Source organism: Pristiophorus japonicus, chromosome 1 (assembly GCF_044704955.1).
Source record: "Pristiophorus japonicus isolate sPriJap1 chromosome 1, sPriJap1.hap1, whole genome shotgun sequence".
NCBI lineage: Eukaryota > Metazoa > Chordata > Chondrichthyes > Pristiophoridae > Pristiophorus > Pristiophorus japonicus.
This window is the reverse complement of record NC_091977.1, coordinates 20,834,353-20,855,547: the sequence shown is the minus strand read 5'-3', so window position 1 is coordinate 20,855,547 and position 21,195 is coordinate 20,834,353. Positions and strand designations below refer to the sequence as shown.

The 21,195-nt window shown below is 45.5% G+C and overlaps 1 protein-coding gene across 2 annotated transcripts in view; it reads left to right on the top strand.

The window, feature by feature from the left end:
- Positions 1-21,195, top strand: part of sh3rf1 (SH3 domain containing ring finger 1) — a 217,688-nt gene that overhangs the window by 191,518 nt on the left and 4,975 nt on the right. For both annotated transcript variants that reach the window (XM_070877994.1, XM_070877985.1), the window contains exon 11: positions 9,059-9,393. In XM_070877994.1, the coding sequence (XP_070734095.1) occupies positions 9,059-9,393 (335 nt within the window). The remainder of the gene's footprint in view (positions 1-9,058; positions 9,394-21,195) is intronic.

Here is a 21,195-nt window from a genome sequence, read left to right as displayed (position 1 = left end):
GGCCTGTTTCCCTTGGCAGAGGGGTTAACAACCAGGCGACATCGATTTAAAGTAATTGGGGGGAGGTTTAGAGGAGATATGAGGGGAAATTTCCTCACCCAGAGGGTGATGGGGGTTTGGAACTCACTACCTGAAAGGGTGGTAGAGGCAGAAAGCCTCACCGCATTTAAAAAGTACTTGGATGTGCACTTAAAGTGCCGTAACCTACAGGGCTACGGACCAAGAGCTGGAAAGTGGGATTAGGCTGGATAGCTCTTGGTCGGCCGGTGCAGACACGATGGGCTGAAATGGCCTCCTTCCGTGCTGTAAATTTCTATGATTCTATGAAGTGGCTCAGTGGATAGCACTCTTGTCTTGAAATCAGAAGCTTGTGGATTTATGTCCTACTCCAGAGACTTGAGCATAAAAATCTAGGCTGACACTCGAGCGCAGCAGTGAGGGGGTGCTACACTGTCGGAGGTGCCGCCTTTCAGATGAGACATTAAACCGAGGCCTCGTCTGCTCTCTCAGGTGGATGTACAAGATTCCATTGCACTATTTCGATTGAGAGCAGGGGAGTTTTCCCCGGTGTTCTGGCCAATATTTATCCCTCAATCAACATCACCATTATCTCATTGCTGTTTCGGGGAACTTGCTGTGCAAGTTGGCTGCTGTGCTTCTTACATTACAACGGTGACTACACTTCAGAAGTACTTCATTGGCTGTAAAGCACTGGGGTCGTGAAAGGCACTATATAAATGCAAGTCTTTCTTTAAATGTTGTACTGTTCAGTGATGGAGTTGCAAAGCAGAAGCACAGCTTGCTTCGAAAGGAACCCGAAGACAGCAGATCCTCTAAAGCATCGGTAAATTGGGAACAAAAGTAAAAATGCTGCGGAAGCGGTAGATCAGAAAACGCAGGAAATACTCAGCAGGTCAGGCAGCATCTGTGGAAAGAGAAAGAGAGTTAATGTTTCAGGTCAATGACCTTTCCTCAGAAGTGAAAGATCTAAGAGATGGAACAGGATTTAAGCAAGTCCAGAGCCAGGGAGGAAGGAGCGGTGGGACTGGATGCGGAAAGAGAGGAAAGAACACAAATGACAAAAGGGATAGAAACATAGAAACATAGAAAATAGGTGCAGGAGCAGGCCATTCAGCCCTTCTAGCCTGCACCGCCATTCAATGAGTTCATGGCTGAACATGAAACTTCAGTACCCCCTTCCTGCTTTCTCGCCATAACCCTTGATCCCCCGAGTAGTAAGGACTTCATCTAACTCCCTTTTGAATATATTTAGTGAATTGGCCTCAACTACTTTCTGTGGTAGAGAATTCCACAGGTTCACCACTCTCTGGGTGAAGAAGTTTCTCCTCATCTCGGTCCTAAATGGCTTACCCCTTATCCTCAGACTGTGACCCCTGGTTCTGGACTTCCCCAACATTGGGAACATTCTTTCTGCATCTAACCTGTCTAAACCCGTCAGAATTTTAAACGTTTCTATGAGGTCCCCTCTCATTCTTCTGAACTCCAGTGAATACAAGCCCAATTGATCCAATCTTTCTTGATAGGTCAGTCCCGCCATCCCGGGAATCAGTCTGGTGAACCTTCGCTGCACTCCCTCAATAGCAAGAATGTCCTTCCTCAAGTTAGGAGACCAAAACTGTACACAATACTCCAGGTGTGGCCTCACCAAGGCCCTGTACAACTGTAGCAACACCTCCCTGCCCCTGTATTCAAATCCCCTCGCTATGAAGGCCAACATGCCATTTGCTTTCTTAACCGCCTGCTGTACCTGCATGCCAACCTTCAATGACTGATGTACCATGACACCCAGGTCTCGTTGCACCTTCCCTTTTCCTAATCTGTCACCATTCAGATAATAGTCTGTCTCTCTGTTTTTACCACCAAAGTGGATAACCTCACATTTATCCACATTATACTTCATCTGCCATGCATTTGCCCACTCACCTAACCTATCCAAGTCACTCTGCAGCCTAATAGCATCCTCCTCGCAGCTCACACTGCCACCCAACTTAGTATCATCCGCAAATTTGGAGATACTGCATTTAATCCCCTCGTCTAAATCATTAATGTACAATGTAAACAGCTGGGGCCCCAGCACAGAACCTTGCGGCACTCCACTAGTCACTGCCTGCCATTCTGAAAAGTACCCGTTTACTCCTACTCTTTGCTTCCTGTCTGACAACCAGTTCTCAATCCACGTCAGCACACTACCCCCAATCCCATGTGCTTTAACTTTGCACATTAATCTCTTGTGTGGGACCTTGTCGAAAGCCTTCTGAAAGTCCAAATATACCACATCAACTGGTTCTCCTTTGTCCACTTTACTGGAAACATCCTCAAAAAATTCCAGAAGATTTGTCAAGCATGATTTCCCTTTCACAAATCCATGCTGACTTGGACCTATCATGTCACCATTTTCCAGATGCACTGCTATGACATCCTTAATAATTGATTCCATCATTTTACCCACTACTGAGGTCAGGCTGACCGGTCTATAATTCCCTGTTTTCTCTCTCCCTCCTTTTTTAAAAAGTGGGGTTACATTGGCTACCCTCCACTCCATAGGAACTGATCCAGAGTCAATGGAATGTTGGAAAATGACTGTCAATGCATCCGCTATTTCCAAGGCCACCTCCTTAAGTACTCTAGGATGCAGGCCATCAGGCCCTGGGGATTTATCTGCCTTCAATCCCATCAATTTCCCCAACACAATTTCCCGACTAATAAAGATTTCCCTCAGTTCCTCTTCCTTACTAGACCCTCTGACCCCTTTTATATCCGGAAGGTTGTTTGTATCCTCCTTAGTGAATACCGAACCAAAGTACTTGTTCAATTGATCCGCCATTTCTTTGTTCCCCGTTATGACTTCCCCTGATTCTGACTGCAGGGGACCTACGTTTGTCTTCACCAACCTTTTTCTCTTTACATACCTATAGAAACTTTTGCAATCCGCCTTAATGTTCCCTGCAAGCTTCTTCTCGTACTCCATTTTCCCTGTCCTAATCAAACCCTTTGTCCTCCTCTGCTGAGTTCTAAATTTCTCCCAGTCCCCAGGTTCGCTGCTATTTCTGGCCAATTTGTATGCCACTTCCTTGGCTTTAATACTATCCCTGATTTCCCTAGATAGCCACGGTTGAGCCACCTTCCCCTTTTTATTTTTACGCCAGACAGGAATGTACAATTGTTGTACTTCATCCATGCGGTCTCTAAATGTCTGCCATTGCCCATCCACAGTCAACCCCCTAAGTATCATTCGCCAATCTATCCTAGCCAATTCTCGCCTCATACCTTCAAAGTTACCCTTCTTTAAGTTCTGGACCATGGTCTCTGAAATTACTGTTTCATTCTCCATCCTAATGCAGAATTCCACCATATTATGGTCACTCTTCCCCAAGGGGCCTCGCACAATGAGATTGCTAATTAATCCTCTCTCATTACACAACACCCAGTCTAAGATGGCCTCCCCCCTAGTTGGTTCCTCAACATATTGGTCTAGAAAACCATCCCTTATGCACTCCAGGAAATCCTCCTCCACCGTATTGCTTCCAGTTTGGCTAGCCCAATCTATGTGCATATTAAAGTCACCCATTATAACTGCTACACCTTTATTGCATGCACCCCTAATTTCCTGTTTGATGCCCTCCCCAACATCCCTATTACTGTTTGGAGGTCTGTACACAACTCCTACTAACGTTTTTTGCCCTTTGGTGTTCTGCAGCTCTACCCATATAGATTCCACATCATCCAAGCTAATGTCTTTCCTAACTATTGCATTAATCTCCTCTTTAACCAGCAATGCTACCCCACCTCCTTTTCCTTTTATTCTATCCTTCCTGAATGTTGAATACCCCTGAATGTTGAGTTCCCAGCCCTGATCATCCTGGAGCCACGTCTCCGTAATCCCAATCACATCATATTTGTTAACATCTATTTGCACAATTAATTCATCCACCTTATTGCGGATACTCCTTGCATTAAGACACAAAGCCTTCAGGCTTGTTTTATTAACACCCTTTGTCCTTTTAGAATTTTGCTGTACAGTGGCCCTTTTTGTTCTTTGCCTTGGGTTTCTCTGCCCTACACTTTTCCTCATCTCCTTTCTGTCTTTTGCTTTTGGCTCCTTTTTGTTTCCCTCTGTCTCCCTGCATTGGTTCCCATCCCCCTGCCATATTAGTTTAAATCCTCCCCAACAGCACTAGCAAACACTCCCCCGAGGACATTGGTTCCAGTCCTGCCCAGGTGCAGACCGTCCGATGATGGTGCAAACTAAAAGGGGGAGATACTGAGACAGGTAAAGGAAAGATGGGTCCAGAAGAGGCGTAAATGGCAACATCAGAATTGCAAGGGGAGGGAAGCGTGGCAAGCCTGGCCAAGCGGAGAAGGCTCCCGTGGTCCGGATGTGAGGCGGAGAGAGTTGGGTTGACCCCAGGGGTGCGGACCACTCCACCGGCGTGTATCTTGGGTCTCTGGTCTGAGAGGGCCTTTCCAGGTACTCACTTGTTTCCCCACCTCCTTGCCACACGCAACCATCAGAATTGATCGGAAGGGAAGATATTTTCCATGCGATGTTTTTGACGAGGAAGGGTCCATTAATTGTAGCAACAAAAAATAATAGTCACATTTTGTTAAATTGGCGTGGTGATTGGAAACTTAATCTCTTTAGCGATTTGTGAACTGTGAAAGCTGCATGTTCTGGTTGATTATGGAGAATTGTGCTGCACTGAACCTGCACGAGACATGACCCGGCTGACAGCACTGACAGTGCAGGAGGCAATAGTGTGATTGCTGTCGCTGTCAACGACCTACGGTGAATACCATTTAACAACAACAACTTGTATTTATACAGCGCCTTCAACACAGTAAAACATTCCAAGGCCTTCAGATAAGACCAAAATTTGACACCGAGCCACATAAGGAGAATTTAGGGCACGTGACCAAAAGCTTGGTCAGTGAGGTAGGTTGTTTAGGCAGGGAGTTCCAGAGCTTGGGGCCTAGGCAACAGAAGGCACGGCCATTGATGGTTGAGCGATTATAATCAGGGATGCTCAAGAGGGCGGGGGAGGTGGAGGGGAGGAGGAGGCAGGAGGAGGCAGGAGGAGATTACAGAGATAGGGAGGGGCGAGGCCATGGAGGGATTTGAAAGCGAGGATGAGAATTTTGAAATCGAGGCATTGCTTAACCGGGAGCCAATGTAGGTCAGCGAGCACAGGGGTGATGGATGGATGGGACTTGGTGCGAGTTATTACACAGGCAGCAGTGTTTTGGATGACCTCACGTTTGCATAGGGTGGAATGTGGGGGGCTGGCCAGGAGTGCATTGGAATAGTATAATCGATTCTCGCCCCCCCTCTCCCCTTTGTCCATCTTTTTCAAATATATTTTCTCTCCTCCAACCCCGCGGTAATAATGTCACTGACTGCCCCATGGCTAAAAGGCTGAGCAAGCAGCATTGACCTTTTTATTGATAGAATCACAGAATGGTTACTGCACGGATCTCTGCAAGGGCACTTCAGCCAGTCCCACTCCCCCACCCTTTCCCCGTAGCCCTGCAATTTTTTTCCCCTTCAGGTCCAACTCCCTTTTGAAAGCTACAATTGAACCTGCCTCCACCACCCTTCCAGGCAGTGAATTCCAGATCCTAACCACTCGCTGCGTAAAAAAGTTTTTTCTTAAGTCGCCTTTGGCTCTTTTGCCAAACACCTTCAATCTGTGTCCTCTAGTTCTCGACCCTTCTGCCAATGGGAACAGTTTCTCTCCTTCTACTCTATCCAGACCCCTCATGATTTTGAACACTTCTATCAAATCTCCACCTGCCTATCCATGCAACTGAAGTCCCTCCTCCCTGGAAACATTCTTGTAAATCTTTTCTGTACCCTCTCTAAGGCCTTCACATCCTTCCTAAAGTGCAGTGCCCAGAATTGGACACAATACTCCGTTTGAGGCTGAGCCAGTTTTTCATAAGGGTTCATCACAATATCCACGAATTTGTACTCTATACCTCTATTCATGAAGCCCAGGATCCTGTAAACTTTTTTAGCCGCTTTCTCAACCTGTCCTGCCACCTTCAACGATTTGTGCACATATACCCCCAGGTCTCTCTGTTTATGCACCCCCTTTAGGATTGTACCCTTTAGTTTATATTTCCTCTCCTTGTTCTACCAAAATGTATCACTTCACACTTTTCTGCGTTAAATTTCATCTACCACGTGTCCGCCCATTCCACCAACCTGTCTGTGTCCTCTTGATGTCTATAACTATCCACCTCACTGTTCTCTAAACTTCCAAGTTTTGAGTCATTGGCAAACTTTGAAATTGTGCCCTCTACACCCGCATCCAAGTTATTAATATATATCAAGAAAAGTAGTGGTCCTCGTACCGACCCTGGGGAACACCACTGTATACCTTCCTCCAGTCTGAAAAACAACCGTTCACCACTACTCTCTGTTTCCTGTCACTTAACCAATTTCAGATCCATGCTGCCACTGTCCCTTTTATTCCATGGGCTTCAACTTTGCTGACAGGCCTATTATGTGGCACTTTGTCGAACGCCTTTTGGAAATCCATGTACACCGCGTCAATCGCATTGCCCTCATCAACCCTCTCTGTTACCTCATCAAAAGACTCGATCAAATTGGTTAAACACGATTTGCCTTTAACAAATCCATGCTGGCTTTCCTTAATTAATCCGAACTTGTCCAAGTGACTGTTAATTTTGTCCCTGATTATTGTTTCTAAAACCACTACCGAGGTTAAACTGACTGGCCTATAGCTGATGGGTTAACAACTTTTTGAACAAGGGTGTAACATTTGCAATTCTCCAGTCCTCTGGCAGCTCCCCCCCCCCCCTGCCCCATATCTAAGGAGGATTGGAAGATTATGGCCAGCATCTCCGCGATTTCTTCCTTCACTTCCCTCAGCGTCCCAGTATCTCATCTGGCCCTGGTGACTTATCTACGTTAAGTACAGCCAGCCTTTCTAGTACCTTCTCTTTTTTTTATCAATTTTATCCCATCCAGTACCTCCCCACCTTCTCCTTCACTATGTCTATGGCAGCATCTTCCTTGATGAATACAGATGCAAAGTACTCATTTATCACCTAAGCCATACCTCCCTCTGTCTCCATGCGTAGGTCTCCTTTTTGGCCACTAATCAGCCCCACCTCTTGCTACCCATTTACTATTTATATGCCAGTAGAAGACTTGTGGATTACCTTTTATGTTGGCTGCCATTCTATTCAGTAGTGTAATGGCACCTCTATTATTTCTTAACTCTAACCAAATAGATTCTGTCCTTGACCCCTCCAGGACATCCTCTCGCTCCAGCACTGTAACATTCTCCTTAACCCATACAGACACACCATCCTATCTTTCCTTCCTTATCTTTCCTGAACATCTTATATCCAGGAATATTTAGTACCCAATCCTGCCCTTTTTGAGCTAGGTCTCTGCGATTGCCACAACGTCATATCCCACGTGGCTATGTTCCCCTGCAGCTCACCAACATTGTTTATAATGCTTTGTGTGTTCACATACATGCACTGTAAACCAACTTAGATCATCCTGTGTTCTCCCTTAGTCTGAACCCACCTAATACCTTACTATTTCTTTAGTGCTGTCCATTTCTCCCAATCCTTTGTGCCCTGTTACTCCTTTCTAATTCTACATCCTAGTGCCCATCGTAGTTAACGTTATCTGACGCAAGGTCATCGACCTGAAACGTTAACTTTTTCTCTCTCCACGGAACCTGACCTGCTGAGTATTTCCAGCATTTTCTGTTTTTAAGCAAGATAGAGTGGGGCCTGGTGTAATAATCCACAACTTGCAAGTTCAGATCCCACCATGGCAATTTTGATAGTTTGAATTCAGCTTTCTATTGAAAAGGGGAAATAAAAAACTGCTCTCAGTAAAAGTGAACATGAAGTGGTCAGACTGTTGTGAAAACCAAACTGGTTCACTCGTGTCCTTTAGGGAAGGAAACCTGGTGAACTGCCCTATGATTAACTCGAGCCACACACCAATGTGGTTGACTCTGAACTGCCATCTGAAGTAGCCTAGCACACTAGATAATTGTATCAAATTGCAACCAAGAGCAAGGCGGCTCACAACTTCTCAGGGCGACTAGAGATGGGCAATAAATTCCAGCCTTGCCAGCAATGCCGGCATCCCAAGAATGTTTTTTTAAAAAGCCGGCACAGTGAGGTTTAGCAGTCATTCGATTAAAGGGGGAAATCATAGCTGAGCCTGATTTTGTCCTCAATTGATGCCTGCAAAATGCGCGCTATCCACAAGGAGGCACTGGCTATAGATTAGGAGCTGGAGTTCAGGCCTGTTTTCCCCCTCCCTGATCCAGAGTGCTGAGGCCAATTGTGTTTAAACTGATGGGTAGAAATTAGGACACTTCCCTGGTTTGCTCAATTTAAATGTATTCGCTGAGCCAAGATGATCTGGAGTGCATGCCTTGGTTTATGCTGATATCAACTGCTCCCAGCCAGGAGTGGCTGCAGTTAGCCGCAGCTCACTGGATTAGGCAGGGTTCCCACTCCCGATTTGCATCCAGCGCCTCCTGCTGGGAAGTGCGCTTTGTGGGGGAGCAGGATCAGGCTCTGTGGCAATGCCCCTTACACACACAGCCTGCCAGCTCCCACAGTCGAGGCTGCCACATAAAGAATAGCCATTTGGCTGATAACAACCCCCATGGAACTGTCCAGTACCTCGGAAATGTCAATGCCTTCGAGAGAGAAAGGGGGAGAAACTTGGTGAAAAATGGAAGGGGATAAGGGGATCCTCCGAGTGATTTAATAAGCACATAAGAAGATAAGACATAGGAGCAGGAGTAGGCCATTTGGCCCCTTGAACCTGCTCCGCCATTCAATAAGATCATGGCTGGTCTGATGAGACTTTCTCTGTGAGCACCCTTTTCACACGGAAGAATGTTCTTGTCTCTTGTTGCATGTTAATGTATAACCAATATTCTCAGTGCCAAATATCAGATCCATCTGTTAAATGTGACCATTGATTAAGATTGAAACTGATTGTTTTAAACTCTTTGCTGCCTCACAGAAGGAGAAGAAAGGTTTCCTAAAACTCCTGTCTGGCGCATCGGCGAAGCGAAAGTCTCGGCCCTCGCCCCCGTCTTCACCCACGTTCGAATCGGAGCAGGCAGCTTCAGAGTCATTCCTCCAGGGAGCCGTGGGGCCGGAGGTTCCCTCAAGTGTCAACCACAGCAGAGCCGGGTCCTGCCCCGTGGACACCGAGGCCCAAGGAGCAATGTTCGAAACACTCCATCGAAAGACAGCTTCTTTAGATTCCGGCGTCCCCATCGCCCCTCCTCCCAGGCAGCCTTGTTCATCCATGGCTTCAGTTCAGCTGGAATCCAAATCCATACCCTGTGAAAGGTATTCTCCTCACTATACTTCAGTACCATCTCCTCTCTCTGTCTCTTTCTCTATCTCTGTCTCTCTCTCTCTCTCTCTCTCTCTCTCTCTCTCTTTGTCTGCCCCTTTTTCTCGCTGCCTCTCGCTCTCTGCCTCTTTCTCGCTCTCTGCCTCTTTCTCGCTCTCTGCCTCTTTCTCGCTCTCTGCCTCTTTCTCGCTCTCTCTTTCTCGCTCTCTGTCGCTTTGTCTCTTTTATTCTCTCTCTCTCTCTCTCTCTCTCTTTTTCTCTTTCTCTGTCTCTCTCTCTTTCTGTTTCTTTCTTCCCCTCTCATTCTCTCGGTCTCTCTCTCATGTTCTCTCTCCTTCTCTCGTTCTTTCAGTCTCTCGTTCTTGATCTTGTTTTCTCTTGCTCTCTTTTCCACATTACACCAGTGACTATACTCCAAAAGTACTTCATTGGCTGTAAAGCGCTTTGCCATGTCCGATGGTCACGAAAGGCACTATATAAATGCAAATCTTTCTTTCTTCTTTCTTTACTCTCTCTCTCTGTCTCTTCTGGTGAATCACCAGCATCAGAACAATAATGCAGAGTTAATAAATCATTAACACAGCCATTTGTTGGCAACACTACGTTCACAAATTAAAGCTAACTCACTTCTGTGCATCTGTACCTTGCTGTTTGGAGAATGAGAAACAAACCAGTTTCTAATTGTAAATTATTAACACTGTGTTATGGTTACAAATCTACCAGAAGTGCTTTTTGCAAAATAGAAACCTAACAACAACAAAATGAAGCCAGAACATTTCTTTGGAATAACAGATGATGAGAACATAAGAAATAGCAGCAGGAGTAGGCCATTCGGCCCCTCAAGCCTGCTCCACCATTTGATAAGATCGTGGCTGATCCGATCATGGACTCACCTCCACTTTCCTGCCCGCTCCCCATAACCCTTTAATCCCTTATTGATCAAAAATTTGTCTATCTCCCCCTTAAATATATTCAATGATCCAGCCTACACAGCTCACTGGGGCAGAGAATTCCACAGATTTACAATCCTCTGAGAGAAGAAATTCCTCCTCATCTCAGTTTTAAATGGGTGGTCCCCTTATTCTGACACTATTCAGTTCGATTCCTCTATGAGTGGAAATATTCTCTCTGCATTCACCTTGTCGAGCCCCCTCATTATCTTATATGTTTCGATAAGATCATCTCTCATTCTTCTGAACTCCACTGAGTACAGGCCCAACCTACTCAACCTATCTTCATAAGTCAACCCTCTCATCTCCAGAATCAACCTAGTCAACCTCCTCTGAACAGCCTCCAATGCAAGTATATCCTTCCTTAAATACAGAGACCAAAACTGCACGCAGTATTTTAGGTGTGGTCTCAGCAATACCCTGTACAGTTGTAGCAGGACTTCTCTGCTTTTATACTCTATTCCCCTTGTAATAAAGGCCAACATTCCATTTCCTGATTACTTACTGTACCTGCATGCTAACTTTTTGTGTTAATTTTATGTGAATTTTTCACTGGGATGTTGGAATTTGAGGGCAACTTGATCCGCTCCCTCAGTGCACTGCACTGAGTCCTCTCACCCTCCCCAAATGCTGTTCCTCTGCTTCACCAACTTCATCACATGAGGTGGATGTAGAAACACAGAAATTTACAGCGCAGAAGGAGGCCATTTCGGTCCATCGTGTCCGCGCCGCTGTCAAAGAGCTGCACGGCCCTCGGTCAGCAGCCCTAAAGGTTACATATCAACCTATGAACAATGACGGAAAGGCAAAGAGCACCCAGCCCAACCAGTCCGCCTCACACAACTGCGACACCCCTTATACTGAAACATTCTACACTCCACCCCAACCGGAGCCATGTGATCTCCTGGGAGAGGCAAAAACCAGTTAAAACCCAGGCTAATTTAGGGAGAAAAAAATCTGGGAAAATTCCTCCTCGACCCATCCAGGCGATCGAAACTAGTCCAGGAGATCACCCTGGCCGTATTCTATTCCCTGCAGTACTTACCATTATATCTGTGCCGACCAACAAAAGGTCATCCAGTCTAATCCCAATTACCAGCTCGAGGTCCGTAACCCTGCAGGTTACTGCACTTTAAGAGCCCATCCAACCATCTCTTAAAAGTGGTGAGGGTTTCTGCATCCACCACTCTTCCAGGCAGCGAGTTCCAGATCCCCACAACCCTCTGCGTAAAGAAGCCCCGCCTCAAATCCCCTCTAAACCTTCCACCAACCAAGTTAAAACTATGCCCCCTTGTAATAAACCACTCCATCAATGGAAATAGACCCTTACTATCCACTATGTCCAGACCCCTCAATATTTTGTACACCTCAATGAGGTCTCCTCTGAACCTCCTCTGTTCCACTGAGAACAAACCCAGCCTATCCAATCTGTCCTCATAACTAAGATTCTCCATTCCAGGCAGCATCCTATTAAATCTCCTCTGCACCCTCTCTAGTGCAATCACATCCTTCCTATAATACAGCGACCAGAACTGCATGCAGTACTCCAGCTGTGGCCTAACCAAAGTATACAATTTAAGCATAACCTCCCTGCTCTTATATTCTATGCCTCGGCCAATAAGGGCAAGCATTCCGTATGCCTTCTTAACGACCTTATCCACCTGGCCTGCTACTTTCAGGGATCTGTGGACAAGCATCCAAGGTCCCTTTGTTCATCTACACTATTAAGTGGCCTACCGCTTAATGTGTATACCCTTTCCTTATTAGCCCTCCCAAAGTGCATCACCTCACACTTCTCTGAATTAAATTCCATTTGCCACTGCTCTGTCCACCTGACCAGTAGATTGATATCCTCCTGCAGCCCATGACTTTCCTCTTCATTATCAACCACACAGCCAATTTTAGTACCACCTGCAAACTTCTTAATCATACTCCCTATATTCAAATCTAAATCGTGATATATACCACAAAAAGCAAGGGACCCAGTACTGAGCCATGCGGAACCCCACTGGAAACATCCTTCCAGTCACAAAAACATTCATCAATCATTACCCTTTGCTTCCTACCTCCAAGCCAATTTTGGATTCAACTTGCCACTTTGCCCCGTATCCCATGGGCTTTAACCTTCATGACCAGTCTACCATGTGGGACCTTATCAAAAGCCTTGCTAAAGTCCATACATACTACATCGTACGCATTACCCTCATTGACTCTCTTGGTTACCTCCTCAAAAAATTCAATCAGGTTGGTCAAACACAATCTTCCCTTAACAAATCCGTGCTGACTGTCCCTAATTAATCCTTGCCTTTCCAAATGCAGATTTATCCTGTCTTTTAGGATTTTTTCCAATAATTTTCCCACCACTAAGGTTAGGCTGACGGGCCTGTAATTACTCGGCCTATCGCTTTTTTCCTCCTTAAACAAGGGTACTACATTAGCTGTCCTCCAATCCTCCGGCACCATACCCAGATCCAAAGAGACTGGAAAATGATGCAGTCCATCAGTAACTTCAGCTTCTCTGTGCGGCAGCAATTGAAAAGTCACCGTGTGCCCAAACATGAAATAAATGGCACTGGATCACAGTACGTTACAGCACAGAAGGAAACCATTTGTTCCTTCACACCTACGCCAGTTCTCAAGAAGAGCTTCCCATTTTCCTGCCCTTTCCCCATATACCTGACAAACTTTTCTTTTTAAAATATTTATTCTATCCACTTTTGAAGGAGATTCTGGAAACTGCTTGCACTGCTGTTCCTGGTCGGGCATTCCGTGGCTGCAGTACGCACAACCTGTCGATGCACTGCATCAACCCACCAAGGCTTCTTTGACAGCATAGGAACACCACCACCTCCAAGTTACACACCATCCTGACTTGGAAATGTATCGTCACTGGGTCAAAATCCTGGAACTCCCTCCCTAACAGCACTGTGGGAGCACCTTCACCACAAGGACTGCAGCAGTTCAAGGCGGCGGCTCACCACCACCTTCTCAAGGGCAATTAGGGATGGGCAATAAATGCCGGCCTTGCCAGCAATGCCCACATCCCAGAAATGAATTTTAAAAACTACCCTCTTTTTTTAAATTCTCCTAACCCTTCTCTTCATTCTTTCAACGATATGCTTACATTTATGTGCTCTAGTTGATCAGTAGAAATAGTTAAAACCCTTCATAATTTTGAGCACCCCCAAACAGAGCTGCTCCTCAGCCTCCTTTGTTCTGATGAAGTAGACAAATGAAGTGAGTGGGCAAAACTGTGGCAAATGGAGTTCAGTGCGGCAAAGTGTGAGGGCATCCGCTCGGGATCTAAGAAAGAACAGTCGTACTTTCTAAACGGCGAGAAGCTAGAAACTGTAGACGAGCAAAGGATATTTGGCTGTCCGTGTACACAAATCACTAAAAGCTAGTGCATAGGTACAAAAAAAAATCAAAAAGGCTAATGGAATATTGGACTTTATCTCAAGGGGACGAGAATAGAACGGGGAGGAAGTGATGCTTCAGCTAAACAGAGCCTTGGTCAGATCCCACCTGGAGTAACTGTGTTCAGTTCTGGGCGCAGCACTCCAGGTCGGAGATAGTGGCCTTGGAGGGGTTTAAAGGGTTACAGGTTGCATAAACCTGGCTTGTAATCCCTTGAGTATAGAAGATTGAGTGGTGACCTAATTCAAGGTGTTTAAAATGGTAGATGAATCCAGAACAAAGGGGCCGGACCTTAACATTAGAGCCAGGCCATTTAGGTATGAAATCAAGAAGCACTTCCTCACAAAGATGGTAGTAGAAATCCAGAATTCTGTCCCCCAAAAGGCTGTGGATGTTGGGTCAATTGATACATTCAAGACTGAGATCAATAAATTTTTCTTGGGGAGGGGTATCAAGGGATATTGAGCAAAGGCGGGTAAATGGAGTTGAGGTACAGATTAGCCATGATCTAAAATAAAAGAAAGATTTGCATTTATGTCGCAACTTTCACGACCACCGGACGTCCCAAAGCACTTTACAGCCAATGAAGTACTTTTGGAGTGTAGCCACTGTTGTAAATGCAGCAGCCATCTTGTGCACAGCAAGCTGCCACAAACAGCAATGTGACAATAATCAGATAGTCTGTTTTTTTGCTATGTTGATTGAGGGATAAATATTGGCCAGGACAGCGGGGATTACTCCCCTGTTCTTCTTCGAAATAATGGCAAGTGATGTTTAACGTCCACCCGAGAGGGCAGACGGGGCCTCGGTTTAATGTCCCATCCGAAAGACGGCATCTCCAACAGTGCAGCGCTCCCTCAGTACTGCACTGTGTCAGCCTAGATTTTTGTGTTCCAGTCTCTGGAGTGGGACCTTGAACCCACAATCCTCTGACTCAGAGGCGAGAGTGCTACCCACTGAGCCACAGCTGACACTGAATGACGGAACAGACTGGAGGTGCTGAATGGAATACTCCTGTTCCTAATAACCCCGGTTTCTTGTGTGTGAGCCTTGTCTTGAGTCCATAATCCATGCTGACACACCAGTGCGGTACTGAGGGATTGCTGCTCTGTCAGAGGCGCTGTCTTTTGGATGAGACCTTTAACCGAGAGCTGGTCTGCCCTCTGGATGCAAAATATCTCAATCCACTATTTGAAGAACAACAGCTGATGTTTCCTTATATTCCTCCAACAACATCACTGAAACACGTTAACGATCATTTTTGTGATTACTGTTTGTGGAGCTTTGCTGTACCCAAGTGTTTCTTTCTTTAAAGGTACCTCACATAGGGTATTTTCAATATAATATTTGGAGTCCATTGTGTAAATAAGGTTTTATAAATGGTATTTATTTACGTTTTTACAGTTTACACTTTCAATAAATATCTTTTATTTTGATCAAGTGACAATGTAGGAAAGTAGCAACTACCAAGCCAAATATCTTTGTTTTATTTTGATTCAGCTAAGGGTTGCCATGGGAACAGACTGGCTGAGACATCTGTCTGAGTGCTGTTTGTGAGCTAACAGTGTCCCTGATTGGTCAGGAGTATCATACTGAGCAGCAAGGCCAAAAGCAGTGGGGTGAGAAAAAAAAACTTGTATTTTTATAGCGCCTTTCACCACCTCAGGACGCCCCAAAGACCTTTACAGCCAATGAAGTACTTTTGACGTGTTGTCACTCTTGTAATGTAGGAAACGAAGCAGCCAATTTGCGCACAGCAAGCTCCCAGAAAGAGCAATTTGATAATGACCAGATAGAGTACAAAAGCAAGGAAGTTATGATGAACCTTTATAAAACATTGATTCAGCCTCAAGGGGAGTAATTCTGGGCACTGCATTTTAGGAAGGGTGTGAAGGCCTTGGAGCGAGTGCAGAAAAGATTTACAAGAATGGTTCCGGGGATGAGGGACTTCAGTTACGTGGATAGACTGTAGAAGCTGGGGTTGTTCTCCTTGGAGCAGAGAAGGTCGAGAGGAGATTTGATAGAGGTGTTCAAAATCATGAGGGGTCTGGACAGCGTAGATGGAGAAAACTGTTCCCATTGGCGGAAGGGTCGAGAACCAGAGGACACAGATTTAAGGTGATTGGCAAAAGAACCAAAGGCAACATGAGGAAAGACTTTTACGCAGAAAGCGGTTATGATCTGGAAAGCACTGCCTGAGAGGGTGGTGGAGACAGGTTCAATCATGGCTTTCAAAATGGAATTGGATAAGTAAAGAAAGAAAGACTTGCATTTATATAAAGACTTGCATTTATATAGCGCCTTTCACGATCACTGGATGTCTCAAAGCGCTTTAAAGCCAATGAAGTTCTTTTGGAGTGTAGTCACTATTGCAATATGGGAAACGCAGCAGCCAATTTGCACACAGCAAACTCTCTCAAACAACAATGTGATAATAACCAGATAATCTGTTTTTTATGTTATGTTGATTGAGGGATTAATATTGGCCAGGACACCAGGGATAACTCCCCTGCGCTTCTTCGAAATAGTGCCATGGGATCTTTAATGAGATGGCGGAAGTTATAGCAGATGCATTCGTTATAATCTACCAAAATTCTCTGGACTCTGGGGAGGTGCCATCGGATTGGAAAGCAGCTAATGTAACGCCTCTGTTTAAAAAAGGGAGCAGACAAAAAGGCAGGTAACTATAGGCCGATTAGTTTAACATCTGTAGTGGGGAAAATGCTTGAAGCTATCATTAAGGAAGAAATAGCGGGACATCGAGATAGGAATAGTGCAATCAAGCAGACGCAACATGGATTCATGAAGGGGAAATCATGTGTAACTAATTTACTGGAATTCTTTGAGGATATAATGAGCATGGTGGATAGAGGTGTACCGATGGATGTGGTGCATTTAGATTTCCAAAAGGCATTCGATAAGGTGCCACACAAAAGGTTACTGCAGAAGATAAAGGTACGCGGAGTCAGAGGAAATGTATTCGCATGGATCGAGAATTGGCTGGCTAACAGAAAGCAGAGAGTCAGGATAAATGGGTCCTTTTCGGGTTGGAAATCGGTGGTTAGTGGTGTGCCACAGGGATTGGTGCTGGGACCACAACTGTTTACAATATACATAGATGACCTGGAAGAGGGGACAGAGTGTAGTGTAACAAAATTTGCAGATGACACAAAGATTGGTGGGAAAGCGGGTTGTGTAGAGGACACAGAGAGGCTGCAAAGAGATTTAGATAGGTTAAGCGAATGGGCTAAGGTTTGGCAGATGGAATACAATGTCGGAAAATGTGAGGTCATCCACCTTGGGAAAAAAAACAGTAAAAGGGAATATTATTTGAATGGGGAGAAATTACAACATGCTGCAGTGCAGAGGGGCCTGGGGGTCCTTGTGCATGAATCCCAAAAAGTTAGTTTGCAGGTGCAGCTGGTAATCAGGAAGGCGAATGGAATGTTGGCCTTCATTGCGAGAGGGATGGAGTACAAAAGCAGGGAGGTCCTGCTGCAACTGTACAGGGTATTGGTGAGGCCGCACCTGGAGTACTGCGTGCAGTTTTGGTCACCTTACTCAAGGAAGGATATACTAGCTTTGGAAGGGGTACAGAGACATAGAAACATAGAAAATAGGTGCAGGAGTAGGCCATTCGGCCCTTCTAGCCTGCACCGCCATTCAATGAGTTCATGGCTGAACATTCAACTTCAGTACCCCATTCCTGCTTTCTCGCCATACCCCTTGATCCCCCTAGCAGTAAGGACCTCATCTAACTCTTTTTTGAATATATTTAGTGAATTGGCCTCAACAACTTTCTGTGGTAGAGAATTCCACAGGTTCACCACTCTCTGGGTGAAGAAGTTCCTCCGCATCTCGGTCCTAAATGGCTTACCCCTTATCCTTAGACTGTGACCTCTGGTTCTGGACTTCCCCAACATTGGGAACATTCTTCCTGCATCTAACCTGTCTAACCCCGTCAGAATTTTAAACGTTTCTATGAGGTCCCCTCTCATTCTTCTGAACTCCAGTGAATACAAGCCCAGTTGATCCAGTCTTTCTTGATAGGTCAGTCCCGCCATCCCGGGAATCAGTCTGGTGAACCTTCGCTGCACTCCCTCAATAGCAAGAATGTCCTTCCTCAGGTTAGGAGACCAAAACTGTACACAATACTCCAGGTGTGGCCTCACCAATGCCCTGTACAACTGTAGCAACACCTCCCTGCCCCTGTACTCAAATCCCCTTGCTATGAAGGCCAACATGCCATTTGCTTTCTTAACCGCCTGCTGCACCTGCATGCCAACCTTCAATGACTGATGTACCATGACACCCAGGTCTCTTTGCACCTCCCCTTTTCCTAATCTCTCACCATTCAGATAATAGTCTGTCTCTCTGTTTTTACCACCAAAGTGGATAACCTCACATTTATCCACATTATACTTCATCTGCCATGCATTTGCCCACTCACCTAACCTATCCAAGTCGCTCTGCAGCCTCACAGCATCCTCCTCGCAGCTCACACTGCCACCCAACTTAGTGTCATCCGCAAATTTGGAGATACTACATTTAATCCCCTCATCTAAATCATTAATGTACAGTGTAAACAGCTGGGGCCCCAGCACAGAACCTTGCGGTACCCCACTAGTCACTGCCTGCCATTCTGAAAAGTACCCATTTACTCCTACTCTTTGCTTCCTGTCTGACAACCAGTTCTCAATCCATGTCAGTACACTACCCCCAATCCCATGTGCTCTAACTTTGCACATCAATCTCTTGTGTGGGACCTTGTCGAACGCCTTCTGAAAGTCCAAATGTACCACATCAACTGGTTCTCCCTTATCCACTCTACTGGAAACATCCTCAAAAAATTCCAGAAGATTTGTCAAGCATGATTTCCCTTTCACAAATCCATGCTGACTTGGACCTATCATGTCACCTCTTTCCAAATGCACTGCTATGACATCCTTAATAATTGATTCCATCATTTTACCCACTACCGATGTCAGGCTGACCGGTCTATAATTCCCTGTTTTCTCTCTCCCTCCTTTTTTAAAAAGTGGGGTTACATCGGCTACCCTCCACTCCATAGAAACTGATCCAGAGTCAATGGAATGTTGGAAAATGACTGTCAACGCATCCACTATTTCCAAGGCCACCTCCTTAAGTACTCTGGGATGCAGTCCATCAGGCCCTGGGGATTTACTGGCCTTCAATCCCATCAATTTCCCCAACACAATTTCCCGGCTAATAAGGATTTCCCTCAGTTCCTCCTCCTTACTAGACCCCCCGACCCCTTTTATAACCGGAAGGTTGTTCGTGTCCTCCTTCGTGAATACCGAACCAAAGTACTTGTTCAATTGGTCCGCCATTTCTTTGTTCCCCGTTATGACTTCCCCTGATTCTGACTGCAGGGGACCTACGTTTGTCTTTACTAACCTTTTTCTCTTTACATATCTATAGAAACTTCACTCACTAGGCTGATTCCGGAGATGAGGGGGTTACCTTATGATGATAGATTGAGTAGACTGGGTCTTTACTCGTTGGAGTTCAGAAGGATGAGGGGTGATCTTATAGAAACATTTAAAATAATGAAAGGATAGACAGGATAGAGGCAGAGAGGTTGTTTCCACTGGTCAGGGAGACGAGAACTAGGGGGCACAGCCTCAAAATACGGGGGAGCCAATTTAAAACCGAGTTGAGAAGGAATTTCTTCTCCCAGAGGGTTGTGAATCTGTGGAATTCTCTGCCCAAGGAAGCAGTTGAGGCTAGCTCATTGAATATATTCAAATCACAGATAGATAGATTTTTAACCAATAAGGGAATTAAGGGTTATGGGGAGCGGGTGGGTAAGTGGAGCTGAGTCCACGGCCAGATCAGCCGTGATCTTGTTGGGTGGCGGAGCAGGCTCAAGAGGCTAGATGGCCTACTCCTGTTCCTAATTCTTATGTTCTTATGTTCTTATTAATGTTGGGGAAGTCCAGAACCAGGGGTCACAATCTCAGGATAAGGGGTGAGCCATTTAGGACCGAGATGAAGAGAAACATATTCAAAAAGGAGTTAGATGTAGCCCTTACTACTCGGGGGATCAAGGGGTATGGTGAGAAAGCAGGAATGGGGTACTGAAGTTGCATGTTCAGCCATGAACTCATTGAATGGCGGTGCAGGCTCAAAGGGCCGAATGGCCTACTCCTGCACCTATTTTCTATGTTTCTAATGTCCACCTGAGAGGGCAGACGGCGCCTCGATTTAACATCTCATGCAAAAGACGGCACCTGTGACAGCGCAGCACTCCCTCAGCGCTGCACTGGAATGTCGAGTCCAGATTTATGTGCTCAAGTTCCTGGAGCGGGACTTGAACCCAGAACCTTGTGACTCAGAGGCGAAGATGCTACCCACTGAGCCACAGCTGACATTATGTGCCTGAAGGAAAAAAAAGTGCGGGGGAGTGGGACTAGCTGAAGTTCTCTTGCAGAGAGCCGGCACGGACTCAACCGACCAAATTGCTACGATCTGTGCAGTAACGTCTATGATTCCATCTGCTTGTCAGTGATGTTGTTTGAGGGATAAATATTAGACAGGACACGGGGGAAGAACTCCCCTGCTCTTCGAGATAGTAGCACTGAGTGGGCAGATGGGGCCTCGGTCTAACGTCTCACCCGAAAGACAGACGGGACCCAACCGTAATGTTTTTCAATAAATCAAGGAACTTTTTGAACTTGATTTGCTACTTCTGGTAGATGAATGGGTTTCTTGCTCCTGTTGGGCAATTGACAGACAAAGTGGGTAGTTCAATTGGAGACACTTTTATATAAACTAGTAAAATTATAATTAAAAACCATTTAATATTTCCTCCAAAGGGGAACAAAGAAATGGCGAACCAGTTAAACAAATACTTTGGTTCTGTCTTCACGAAGGAAGACACAAATAACCTTCCGGAAATACTAGGGGACCGAGGGTCTAGTGAGAAGGAGGAACTGAAGGAAATCCTTATTAGGCGGGAAATTGTGTTAGGGAAATTGATGGGATTGAAGGCCGATAAATCCCCGGGGCCTGATAGTCTGCATCTACTTAAGGAAGTAGCCCTAGAAATAGTGGATGCGTTGGTGATCATTTTCCAACATTCTATCGACTCTGGATCGGTTCCTATGGACTGGAAGGTAGCTAATATAACACCACTTTTTAAGAAAGGAGGGAGAGAGAAAACGGGTAATTATAGACCGGTTAGCCTGACATCAGTAGTGGGGAAAATGTTGGAATCAGTTATTAAAGATGAAATAGCAGCACATTTGGAAAGCAGTGACGGGATTGGTCCAAGTCAGCATGGATTTATGAAAGGGAAATCCTGCTTGACAAATCTAGAATTTTTTGAGGATGTAACTGGTAGAGTGAACAAAGGAGAACCAGTGGATGTAGTGTATTTGGACTTTCAAAAGGCTTTTGACAAGG